This window comes from Poecilia reticulata, chromosome 13, assembly GCF_904066995.2.
Source record: "Poecilia reticulata chromosome 13, P_reticulata-male-v2, whole genome shotgun sequence".
In the NCBI taxonomy this organism is placed as follows: domain Eukaryota; kingdom Metazoa; phylum Chordata; class Actinopteri; order Cyprinodontiformes; family Poeciliidae; genus Poecilia; species Poecilia reticulata.
In genome coordinates this window covers 24,711,036-24,724,420 of record NC_088842.1, presented here as the reverse complement: position 1 = coordinate 24,724,420, position 13,385 = coordinate 24,711,036, and the positions used below count along the sequence as shown (strand labels likewise).

General features: G+C 38.7%; 1 protein-coding gene across 1 annotated transcript; it reads left to right on the top strand.

Annotated features, from left to right (window-relative positions):
• The first annotated feature begins 286 nt into the window (after window positions 1–286).
• Window positions 287–13,107, top strand: psmd2 (proteasome 26S subunit ubiquitin receptor, non-ATPase 2). The gene is made up of 21 exons (XM_008426196.3): window positions 287–486; window positions 2,172–2,228; window positions 2,323–2,487; window positions 3,010–3,131; window positions 3,704–3,928; window positions 4,024–4,182; window positions 4,343–4,487; window positions 4,732–4,792; window positions 5,582–5,728; window positions 5,851–5,957; window positions 6,256–6,383; window positions 7,192–7,279; window positions 7,365–7,527; window positions 7,647–7,748; window positions 7,862–8,013; window positions 9,622–9,705; window positions 9,922–10,090; window positions 10,304–10,398; window positions 10,502–10,628; window positions 10,760–10,878; window positions 12,380–13,107. The coding sequence occupies exons 1-21, from the start codon at window positions 364–366 to the stop codon at window positions 12,560–12,562; spliced, it is 2,721 nt and encodes a 906-aa protein (XP_008424418.1). The 5' UTR covers window positions 287–363; the 3' UTR covers window positions 12,563–13,107.
• Window positions 13,108–13,385: the final 278 nt, after the last annotated feature.

The following is a 13,385-nucleotide window of genomic DNA, read 5'->3' as shown; positions in this document are numbered from 1 at the left end:
TGAGCTAATAACAAGTTGCGTGTACTTGTCAAAAGTACTTGTTTTATCTTATAAACGTGTGTTGTGTATTGAACGTTTAAAGGTGATGAGTGGTTTTCAGTTTCAGTCTTTGAGTCAAATGTTGAGCAAATATTTCACTATCGATGCAATAATTATTCATGAAATTGAAGACTCAATAACAAGAATGTAAACATTACATTCACTGTGAATTCCTATTTTTATGGTACGTGAAGTAGCACAAGCAGCAAAGACAGCTCTCCACTGCACACCAGGGGCGCTCAAGGGTAAACACGCTGTACTGTCTTATCAGAAGAAGTCAATTACCAGTCGGCACAGTTCCCTAGCTAACCGATAGCTACCACCATGGAAGAAGCAAAAAAGAAAGATAATAAGCCTACAGAAAAGGGGGGAGAGAAGGACAAGGATAAGGAAAAGGGACAGCAGTCCTCTGGGAAAGAAAAAGAAAAGAAGGAGGAACAAGAACTGGTAAGTTTGGGGAGCGTGGTGATTCATTGAAAATGTGCTAACTATAAGCGCAGGGTCTGGAGCAGATATTTGCCTTAGTCACCGTCACTTTGACAACACCGACATAGCGGGCCATAGTCTCTGGTATTTAATTATACCATCTAAAACCCCTTGGTTTTCCGAATTGTAAACATACCCCTTAAAATGTTAACACTGGTATGTACTTACAGACGTAACAGGACAAATGACTGAAGTTCAAGCCCTTTAGCTACTGTTAGCCTAGCATTATCCGTCCTACTGTGTTAGCTGTGCTACTAGCTAAACTTTACTGTATGACACAGCAGCTTGGGTCTAAACAATAACCCCACAGCAAAATGTGCTTCGTATTGACAGAACTGCATCTGTGATTAAGCTTGTCATGAGTTAAATTAAATGAACTGTGTGTCAAATGATTTTAAATTTATTGAGCACATTGACCTTAGTCTGCTTTGTTTATATGTTTCCATACGTGTGACTTGTAACTCCACGGCGTATGAAAGTCGCCGATAAGTCACCCACAAATATTCAGTCCATTGGGTGGTTACTGTTTTATAGACCACGTACACTTACTGTCAACTCGGATATGTTCATCAGAAATGTCACATAACTATTTTATTAACTAGAATAATCCAGCAGGCGTAGAGGCGCCCTCTAAGACTTTTTCATTAATATTTCAGTGCATGATTATCAAACATCTCTGATTTTATCTCACTTGTTCAAATAGCATTTTTCTGAAATTATTGTTGTAGATTCAAAAGCAGCTTTGCAAACCTGAGTTATCCTGCTTTTTTGTGTTGTATAGAGAAGAGACTTTGTTGTTAGTTCACTTTCTTAAACTTTTATATTCTACTGACTTTATTCTGATTGAATTAAATTCACTCAAATAATTGCTCAACAGCAGCTGTAAACCACTTCTACAAAAACAAGACTTTGCCACAAATTCTGTGGCTTTGGTCCACAGAATTTGTGATTTTGTGGACAAAATCACAAATTCTGTGATTTTTGTCGCAGCGCATGTTAACATTGCACTGCGATGCAATATTAACATGCATCGCAGCGCTCAACCTTCTAGGCATGTTATTGACACACACCTGTATGGTACGGATGGCACACTGCAAAAACGTGTTTTTGTAGAAGTGGTTTACAGCTGCTGATGAGCAATTATTTGAGTGAATTTAATTCAACCAAATTCAGTTTATTTATGTAGTATCATGCATGCATGTAGCAACAATACAGAGGAAAACTCTTCCACAGGAAAATGTCATTTTGAGATACAAACCATGCACACAAAAAAAGAAACAGAAACATTGATTCAGGAGTACTTTTTATTTTAAAGAAAAGTAAAAAATTAAAAAGTAGTACTAGCTTCTTCTCAAAACTATAAAGATTAAAAACACAGCTTTGGTTATTGATGGAATTTGTTATGTCTATTTGTGCTTTTAGACTGATAACTTAAGAAAATGATGAAGACTCAATTACTTTATCTTATCATTAAGTACAACTATAACTGACTGGATCCATTTTCTTTTTTCTGACCATTGTCACTCTCCTGCATTAAGCACCACGAATACACCATTGACGCTTTTTTCTATCATTGCCTCTTTTCTTTTGTAAAATGATCTTTAATGTTTGATAATAATAATTTTCATTTTGTCACAATTTCTCAGTCAGAAGAAGACAAGCAATTACAAGAGGACCTGGAGATGATGGTGGAGAGGCTGAGTGTGAGTGTTGCAAACTTCCTTTCTTCTGCGTGTGTGTGTGTTAGGATGTCCGATCTTCAGCTGAGAATATTTTTTTCCTTGTTTTTTTCAACAGGAGAAGAACGCATCATTGCATCATCAAGCGCTAGAAGAGCTAAGGCGACAAATCCGCTCCTCAACCACCTCCATGACCTCCGTGCCAAAGCCCCTGAAATTTCTGCGCCCACACTATGGCAAACTAAAGGAAATCTACGAGGGCATGACCACCGGAGAGAACAAGGTGAGCCTCGTTTTTACTTTCTGTAAGGTTATAGTTTATTCTAACATCAAAATGATGCCAATCATTGTCTTTTTGTGATTAAAATTGTTTTTTCACCACCAACAAGGGATGTTGAGCACAGTTGTGTTCAGTGTTGGTTTGAGATAAGAGCTGCATGTAAAACATGAGTCTTATTTCTTCCTTTGCATCTTCATAGGAATCTGATCTTATTTCCGACAGATCATGTGTGCATTATAGAAGCTGATTGTTTAATGGGGTTGTTATTGCTATTAAACTTTGCATGTAAAGCTCAACATCTAATAAACTGACAACAGTGAAAGGAGATGGAGAGAACCCGTGACAGCAATTCTAGTATATAGTTAATTTAAACTCTTATGCGTATAGTTAAATAGTAGTATTGTTGTGGGTAAAACCAAACAAACAAAAAAAACAGGGCAATGATATTAGCTCTTCATCGTGATGCTTTGCAGATATTGATATCTTCATACTTGACTAAATGATTTATTTCTGTTTTTGTTGTAGCGTTTCTGTGCAGATGTGGTGTCTGTATTGGCCATGACCATGAGCGGGGAGCGGGAATGTCTGAAGTACCGTCTGGTGGGCTCTCAGGAGGAGCTGGCCTCCTGGGGTCATGAATATGTCAGGTAAATAAATAAATAATGTTCCCTCGGATATGAGTTACTCCATATGTAAAAACCTTCAGATAAACGAAATGTAGAGATTTTGACATGTTTGTTTTGCTTTTCCTTTTTTCTATCCATCTGTGGATGACCAGGTAGTCATTAGAACGGCTTCATTATGTTGGAAATCACAATTGCATTTGTTTGGGTCAATAGTAAAGCTGTGTTTTTTTTGTTTTGAAGAAGAAAATAAGAGTTAGAACACATCTGTTTAATTTTTTTTCTATATGCAGTGGTTCTTTAGTAAATTTTATGTTGTTTCTACTTGCATATATTAATGTCAACATATTTATGTATTTTTAATCAGATATTTGACATTGTATATATGGCAAGAAAGCCTTCAGTTAAACACTGAGAAACAAGAATTTAAAACTTGGATTATTTGCACTTCTCTAGTCTTCTCTATGCAGTATTGAGTACAAGACAAGGAGCTTTTTAAAAGTTACGTAAAATGGTGTTATGACTTGTCATTAAAATGTTATTTAGCTTTATCTGAGATTAGTGCTTATTCTCAAATTCTCTCCCATTTCTGTTAGGCACCTTGCTGGTGAGGTGGCAAAAGAATGGCAGGAAGTGGAGGAGAATGACAAAGCCCAGCAGGACACTCTGCTCAAACTGGTGAAGGAGATTGTGCCCTACAATATGGCTCACAACGCAGAGCATGAGGCGTGCGACCTACTGATGGAGATCGAGAGGCTGGACATGCTGGGGGACTACATCGATGAAAACGCCTACGGAAAAGTCTGCCTGTACCTCACCAGGTTAGCACCCATTGCTCAGAAAACGCAGAGTAGATGTTTAGAAATATGCATCTTCACTTTTGGCTTAATGTCTTTTTTGTTTTTCTTCTTTTTAGCTGTGTGAGTTATGTTCCTGAGCCAGAAAACTCCGCCCTGCTGAGGTGCGCTTTGAACATTTTCAGAAAGTTTAACCGTTACCCAGAGGCCCTGCGGCTGGCCCTGATGCTCAACGACATGGAGCTGGTTGAAAACATCTTCACATCCTGCAAAGACATGTAAGGAGACTGGACTTTTTGTTGTTGACCAACTGAAATATAACTATACTACGAAAAACTAATAATCACATGAGCAGTTGTTATATTAGCTTGTTGTTGTGAAACCTCCCTGTCTTTGTGGATTTGTACTAAATGCGTAGTTTGTGTCCTTTTCATGCAGCGTCATCCAGAAGCAGATGGCTTTCATGTTGGGCCGTCACGGCGTCTTTTTGGAACTCAATGAAGACGTAGAAGACTACGAAGACTTGACAGAGATCATGTCCAACGTTCAGCTCAACAGCAACTTCTTGGCCTTGGCCAGAGAGGTAGGAGATGGTGGCTGCAGCATGCTTTATAAAAAGTTACTGACATTTTTCTTTGTACTTTATTGGGAAGAGGTTTATCATTACGTCCAAGAGATATATTACTCCCTAAATCTGTGGATTTTAAATCACATGCAGCTTGATACTAAGAATTTGAAGACCAGGGTTGGAGATAAGATTCTGTGCTAATCACCTTATCTGATTACGTTTGACTTTTATTTACTACAAAGTGTTTTGTTTATTCCAGCTGGATATCATGGAACCCAAAGTCCCAGATGACATCTACAAAACCCACCTGGAAAACAACAGTGAGTTCAACTCCCAGTGTTTGATCAGCTATAACAGAGAGCCATGTTTACTGCTTGTCCAGCTTAAAATTTGCTAAGAGCTGCAAACATTTCTGAAAACAGTTCTGAAAACTGACTCGTCAGCTAGCGCTACAAAATGTGTTTCTTTTGTAGAAAAATTAAAGAAACACAAAGACTGCATAGAGAAGACTTCTCTAGTCTTCTCTATGCAGAGAACATGCATTTTGAAAATGCATGTTCCAAAAGTCCACATTCCTGGAAAATGAAGACAAGAAAGGAAATGTTTGTGACAAAATAATGAGAAAATCTGAAAAATGTCTAGTACCATTATTATCATCTTCTTATGGGCATTCCATCAAAATGTTACATAAAACAATCACAAGAGCTAATATTTTTTTCATGTTTGCCTTTTGGTTTAGGCTGTGTGTAAATTTCACGAGAGAAATTGATTATAAATGGACCTGAAGCTTGTTTGACATTCAAAAAAAGAAATTGGCAGGGCTCCTATGCAGTTTAGATAAGTGTGTAAAATAATCCACTCATTACTCCCTCCATTTTCTGCTCTTACTTCCTTATTTTTCCAATTTGAAAATCTGCACAAAATAGAAATTTTTCCCCATCCAACACTACTCTGAAACCTTTGCTTGAAAAGCCCCGAGAACTCTAGAAATTTGAGCAGGAAAACAATTGGAGCCGTGGTTTAACAAGCTGCATTTCTATCATGTGAACAGAATAATTTTTCAGTTGAACCCGCTGTGTGTTTGCTCACCTCTGTGCGACATGTGACAGGGTTTGGCGGCAGCGGCTCCCAGGTGGACTCGGCTCGTATGAACCTGGCCTCCTCCTTTGTGAACGGCTTCGTCAACGCAGCTTTCGGACAGGACAAGCTGCTCACAGATGATGGCAACAAGTGGCTGTACAAGAACAAAGATCATGGTAGAGGAACACCCACCAAGCATACATACAACATTTTTGACATGTGTTGTTGTAATCCTGATTGTCTTTAGTAAATCCGTTGAGCCGCTGCTTGTTAATTTTTTAAAACTGAATGTCCTCAGGCATGCTGAGTGCTGCTGCTTCTCTGGGTATGATCCTGCTTTGGGACGTGGACGGTGGTCTGACTCAGATTGACAAATACCTCTACTCCTCTGAGGACTACATTAAGGTATGATGAGGTGCATGCAATTGCGTATTGCGGCAGGCTTGGTTTTGAATTTATATATTTGAAAATTGACTTGAAAAGGGATTGAGGATTTTGAAAAATGTAGTCTATAAAATTATAACTTTTTAACCTACAAGTGGCATCAGAACCAAGTTCCAGTAGCGTGTCTGAATGTGGCTTAAACAATCAGATTATCCTCACATCTGGTCTTGGCACTGCCTGCTCAGCCGGGCTTCATGTTGGCACCAGCAGTGAAACTGAGTCATGGATAAACTGTCATCTCTGTGCCTGTGCTCTGCAGTCTGGTGCGCTCCTGGCCTGTGGCATTGTGAACTCTGGCGTGAGGAACGAGTGTGACCCAGCCCTGGCCCTGCTTTCAGACTACGTTCTCCACAACAGCAACATCATGAGGATAGGTGCCATCTTTGGGTAAGGCTTTCTGTCTGTAGAGAAATGTTGTTATGCTCCAACTAAGTTCCATAACACAACACAGGGGTGGGCGATATGGCGTGAAAATAACATTTCCAATTTTTAAAATAATTTTTTTATTCATTCCAGGTCTAATTTTTTTTGTTGTTGCTTGCTTTCTTTTTTGAAAAATAATTTACAGATGACAGAAAATATTTTTTTTAAAGTGGCTATTATTTCAATCATTCCTTATTAGGGGCAGGCTATGGGAATTTTTATTTAAATGAAGAATAAAGTCATAATACTAGCAGAAAGATCTAGCATGATCGTTTCAAAGCTGTACTACTGATAATAATTTGGTGCTGATTTGTTAAAAGATTAAGTATTGGCTGTAAAACTTATACCTAAGTCTAACTTGACATGATGCTCAACATTCCTCATTTTAATTTTTTTGTGTAATGAATTCTCACAAAATTGCTACTTTATTCTCCTAATATTACAACTTTATTCTGGTAATATTATTACTTTCCTCTCATAATTAAAACATAAAAATCTTAGCCTGCCCCAATCTTTCGTCACAGAGTGAATTCAACTGAACTCAAATAAATAAAAGCTGCAAAGCTAACAAGATGGTAGGCCTTTGGTGTGCTGACATCACTCTAAAGTATGGAAACTCCAGGAATGCATTGGTGAAAAAGAATCCAGATTTTCCAAAAACAAGATCTTTAAAAAAAAATTAATCGATAATATCGGTTTATCGCCCAGCGCTAGCATAAAGTAGATGTACAGATTAACGTCATTTTTTTCTTTTTTTACTCTCTGCTTGCAGACTGGGTCTTGCTTATGCAGGCTCCAACAGAGAAGACGTCCTCTCCCTGCTTCTTCCTGTCATGGGAGACTCCAAATCAAGCATGGAGGTACAACTAAACGTCAATTAAGACTGCCTTTTATTTTACTGGATATCAGTTTAGTACCGTTGAAGTGCTTGTGTAAAATGTGAAGGTGGTTGGTGTGACGGCGCTGGCGTGCGGCATGATAGCGGTGGGGTCGTGTAATGGTGACGTGACCTCCACCATCGTCCAGACCATCATGGAGAAGAACGAACAGGAGCTGAAGGACACTTACGCTCGTTGGCTGCCTCTGGGTTTGGGACTCAACCACCTGGGTATGCTCACAGTGTGAGGAGAATAAAATGATTCAGTGCAAACTGTGTAAGACATGCTGACTGAATCACTTTTTTAAAGTATGTTTCTGATTAAAGGGGGTCTTTTTTATTGTCCTCAGGTAAAGGGGAAGCAATTGAGACGACCCTGGCAGCTCTGCAGGTTGTTCCCGAACCGTTCCGTAGCTTTGCTAACACATTAGTGGACATCTGTGCGTATGCAGGTAAGCTTTCTTTTTTAAATTTTCTTTTTTTTCTTTATTGTGTGTTAATATGTGGATACATATACGGTATAGCAACTGATTAACCCTAAAATACTCTGATTCTGTCCCCCTAGGGTCTGGGAATGTGCTGAAAGTGCAGCAGCTTCTCCATATCTGCAGTGAGCACTATGAAGCCAAGGACAAAGACAAGGATGAGGACAAAGACAAGAAAGATAAAAAAGACAAAGACAAGAAGGAGACAGCTGCTGATATGGGCTCTCACCAGGTGAGGATTTGTCAGCGTCATCTGTGATGTTGAACACCAAATCTGACAGCTTCTGTGTTTTCAAGCAATATCGTTTTACGATTCAGTTATTTTTTTTTTAACGAAAGTTCTGACAATTTTCTTCCAAAGTTTGTACGCTCTGTGCTCCCTTACTGCTGTCTGCATGTGTTTAACTAAGTCAGGATTTTTTGTCTCCACTTATTGGATGACTGCAGGAAAGGCATCTTTTTTTTTGCATGGTTACTAGGTAACGGGGAAGTGCTGAAATGGCTCATTTTCCCTGCACCAAGAAACATTAACTTATGAGCAGAAAACAGGTGAGTGTTTCTTGACGTAGTGTTAGGACAGTATAGGCATAAATAGAAGTACAGAAACTTGCCAAAAGGTTTTTTTTTCTTAATATGTTCTCTGTAATATGGCATTGTATCCTACAAATATGAAGATTTTCTGATGACAGCAGAGTCTAACTTGTTGATCTATCAATGATCTGATGATTCCAGTCATCGCAGAAGATCTCAGTAGATGGTAGGGATCACTGTTGCTTGATTTCAAAATGTTAGTAGTTACTTCCACACATCTCTAAAAATTTCTTGTATGTTGTGTCTAATGTTCCATTCATATTTCCCTCCCATTTGTGTATGATTGCTCCATTCTTCCATTGATAAAGAAGCATCAAAGAGTATGTCAAGATTTTCTCTTTAGGAACTCATACAACATTTTTATCTTCCAAATTGTGTTATTTCCTGCTGATAGAATAAAATATTAACAAATGCAAAAGTTACTTCTCACTTTATAGGTACACAAAGGCTCCATGATAAGAAGTGATAGACAAGAAACTGACTATATTTCTTATCTCAGAAGGAATGTTTGACTTCAGGCAACAAATCTAAGCAGCTCTTTATCAGACATTTTCACACTTGAGCGACAAAATAAGACGGTTACATGCTTGAGTTTTTGAATCATCCCTATTTACAGTATGATTCAAAGCCTAGAACAAGGTTCCCCTTTGTGTGTGTGTGTGTGCGCGCGTGTGTGTATGTGTGTTACCAGACCGATTGTTGGTGCTTCTCACAGCCTGCAGCGGCCTTGAGGGGGACTGTTGAAGCGAGCGCCTTCGCCTATCAGTCTGCTTCAAAGTACTGTCTCACATAAAGCCTCTGGCTGCTGCTTTGGCCTCTAAAAAGTACTTACACCCAGATACAAGTATTATACCACCTCTTGTAAGTCTAAAATTTGCGTTTAGATTTACTTATTCTATACATAGAGGAGTTATGTGGCACACATTAAGATTTAAAAAATTCACATGACTGGTTACTGCATCACATTCGCATTAGAAAGATCCAACTGAAATGTATTAATTCACCGCAAATGGTGGATAATAATGTGATTATTACTGGGGTTGGATGGGAAAAAGGGGGGGAAAAAAAGGAGAAACAGCTGCAGAAGTGCTCGTGGCTGCGTGAACGAGTCACACTTTAGTCACACAAGCAATCAAATGAAAAATATCAACACTGCTTCATATTTTTTTGACATCGTCTTTGGTCGTTGGAACTGTAAGTCGGGAGTTTCAATAAGAAAGTTTATGTTGACGTGTTTCTCTCCTTTCAGGGGGTTGCTGTTCTCGGCATCGCCCTGATTGCCATGGGAGAGGAAATTGGTTCTGAAATGGCTCTGCGAACATTTGGACACTTGGTCAGTTTTCTTTATTTTTTTCATAACTTCTTCATTTTACGTTATTGTCTGTTCTATTATGTCGCTCTCATTTCTATTATCGCCTGTTAATCTTTACCATATTTTTATTTTGGGATAAATCTAAGGGTAGCTGTTTTTATCAGTTTAAACCAGACAAATAATGTTGTGACTTTTTGTTCTCGTTGATGCTTATATTTTCATGTTTCACTGCTGCAGCTGCGCTATGGAGAGCCCACCCTGAGGCGAGCGGTACCCCTGGCCCTCGCTCTCATCTCCGTATCCAATCCTCGTCTGAACATCCTGGACACCCTCAGCAAGTTCTCTCACGACGCCGACCCAGAGGTTTCCCACAACTCCATCTTTGCCATGGGCATGGTGGGCAGTGGTACGCATCAGCATGATTTAATGTTTAAAAAATATTAGAATCTGCTTTTAGCATGGAATATTATCTGTGAATTCATTTCTTAGACTTTCTTTAAATCCTTGATGTTTCTTACAGAAAATACCTCTTAATGCAGCTACAAGTTGCTTCTTTCATTTTCTTACATATAGTCCCTTCAAAATGTAGCGTAGTCTGAATTTAATTCCTTGTCTTTAGGCACAAACAATGCCCGCTTGGCAGCCATGTTGCGACAGCTGGCCCAGTATCATGCTAAAGATCCCAACAATCTCTTCATGGTCCGACTGGCACAGGTGTGTGGCACAACAACGTGAAGCCTTCATCAGACATTAGTGGACTTCAAGGAAACTGTATGTGTGAATATCTATTGAGCCTTTGTTGTTGATGCGTCCACAGGGTCTGACTCACCTGGGCAAAGGCACACTCACACTCTGTCCCTACCATAGTGACAGGCAGTTGATGAGTCAGGTTGCCGTGGCCGGACTACTCACCGTGCTCGTTTCCTTCCTTGACGTCAAGAACAGTAAGTTTTTTTGTTTTTTTTCCCTCTTGGTTCTCTACACACATTTGTTATTGTGTTGGCAGTGGAAAATTCAATATTTTTGTCAGTCGTCTGTGTTAATGAACCCATGTTGTTCATTGTGTGCATTTCAGTAATCCTGGGCAAGTCTCACTACATCCTGTATGGCCTGGTTGCTGCCATGCAGCCCCGTATGCTGGTTACATTCGATGAGGAGCTGCGACCGCTGCCTGTGTCTGTTAGAGTTGGACAGGTAAAGATGAGAATAATTAGCCTCCCATTAAACAACTAATAAAATGTTTTCAAATTGTATGTTTTTGAAAGTGAGGCAATTGATTTTAGGGAGGGTGCTAGTTCAAGTTCAGAGGAAATCAAACAATTTCTTATTGACCTGCTCATTAATTTCAGGCAGCATAAATCAGTTTCACTGACATTTAATCTTGCAAAGCTGTGTAGTTAATTCTGAAGGCAGTTTGTTACCCTTTAAAGCAAAGTATTGCTTTCTCTCCACTAGAAATTTATGCACAACTTTGTTTTTCCAGTTAAATAAAATCCAACGGACTTGTAATGTTTGCAGCTGTTTTCCTAATTTTGTTTTCACTAAATTAGGAAAACAAGCCAGGCACAGTACATTATGAAATATGTAGCTGCAGGTTTCCTCCTCTATAATATCCTGAACTAGTTTTTCCATGCATAAATTCCTTAGATATTTATCTTGTCTTTTTTCTGTGAATCATAAGTAGTAATATAAATTTACTTAAATTGATGTTTAGTTGAGACTATGATAATGATGTAAACTGTTAAGATTTAATCAGTGTGGGAATATGATTTAATTGCTAATTTGAATTTGTAAAATGATGAACCAATTAGAATGAACCTCTCTTCTGACATTCTTACAACCACGTTTAGCCATTTCCAATTTCCCATTAAAATTCCCATGGACCTTTTTCTTATTCATTATTTTGAATAATGAATGATAATTCATTAAATAATCATTAATTATTTGTATTAGAAACATAATTTAGATCATACTGGATGTGTTAGAAAACGGTTGATATAAAACATGTTTTTTTATTAACAGGCTAAAGGATTTTTGAGTTGGCAATTTAAAATGTCTTTGGCCTTTTACATTAGCTGTTGGTGTGGTTATGTATTATACAGCAGGAGAATCCTTATTTCCAAAAGACTTAGAGAATAGCGTTTCACAACACAAGTCGAAAGCTCCAGAGTTTTCAGCTTTGCTGTTATCTGTTGAAGAATATTGATCTTTCCTGAACAGCATTTCAAAGAAAAAAAACATTTTTTTTATATAGCTGTTTGTTTTGTTTCGTTTTTCTTCTAGCTGTATTGTTTCAGATTTCAACAGTAACTAACTTCTTAAATCAGTTATGGCATCCAACTAAAGAGTGCTGTTGTTGGTGCTTGGGAATAATGTGTGCTGTTTGGGAGTGGGGGAAAAAAAGAGTAAATCTCTGACTGTTGTACTTTTTTTTTCAATGAGCTTCTAGATATCACTTTCTATTTCATAGCACTTTCTATTTTAATCTGGAAGTGTAAACAAACTCCTCGTATGGACAGATTTGTTCTCCTGGTGATTTAAATAAAACCATTTATTAATTTTTTTTTGGCACCAAAATGTCTGACTTCACATTCAAAAGCCTTTACCAGCTTCTAAACTATATATACTCTAACCTTTGGACAGTGAGCATGGAAGAAATTGAAAATTAATTGCATTTGTCATTTTTTCCCCACAGGCTGTAGATGTTGTAGGCCAGGCAGGCAAACCCAAGGCCATCACAGGTTTCCAGACTCACACCACACCGGTGCTGCTGGCTCACGGAGAGCGGGCGGAGCTGGCCACGGAGGAATACCTCCCCGTCACGCCAATCCTGGAGGGATTTGTTATCCTCCGCAAGAACCCCAACTATGAGACCTAGACTGCACCCGTTTTCTCTGGCCTTTCCTTGTCTCTGAGGGTTGTCCTTCGAGGCTCTTGGCAGTTGTTGTTTGGTTGTTGATTGCATTGCTGAAAGGACTCAAAACAAGCCTATCATCATTTGTTGTCTGTGGCCCAGCCCCAGCACGCTTTAACATGGATGGATGGGGTGTGTTTGGTTGGAGCGCTATAAAAGGGAGGATAAATTAGAACCTCATCCTTTACAACCTAATTGGTTTTCACATTGCTCTAATTTTGATCCACCTTCTCCTCACATGCTGACCCAGTTCTTTGACTGACCTGGGAGCAGTTTATTGCGATGGAACCTGTTTGTCACTCTCCTGTAAAGTTTTCAGTCATGAATAACCCGATCCTGATTGAACATCAGGTATTTTCATTAGCAGACATCCTTGGCCACCATTTGTAACTAGAGCATTTAAAGTTATGTATTCTCCATCACTTTTGTTTTCCTTTTTGTTTGTTTTTTTTTTCTTTTGTTACAGTGCTGTAAAGGTTAAATCATCAATAAAATCAGCTCAATGGAAATGTGGTGATTGTGTGAATTTGTAGTTTATGTAAGCTTTTTTCAAACCATTTCTTCCATCAATCATAATCGTCCAGAATCATATGCACAACTTAAACATCTCTTGACCCACGAGACCAGTAAGATTTAAAGACGAGAAGAAAAAACAAATGAGGTGGATTAGCCATGCTTGCCGAAATGTTGTGACCAGGACATGTTAAATATTGTGTCTGCTTTCTGGATATGGAGTTGTTTGCATTTTGAGAGTGTCACAGAGCAACGGTTTTTAGTAAAGGGCTTT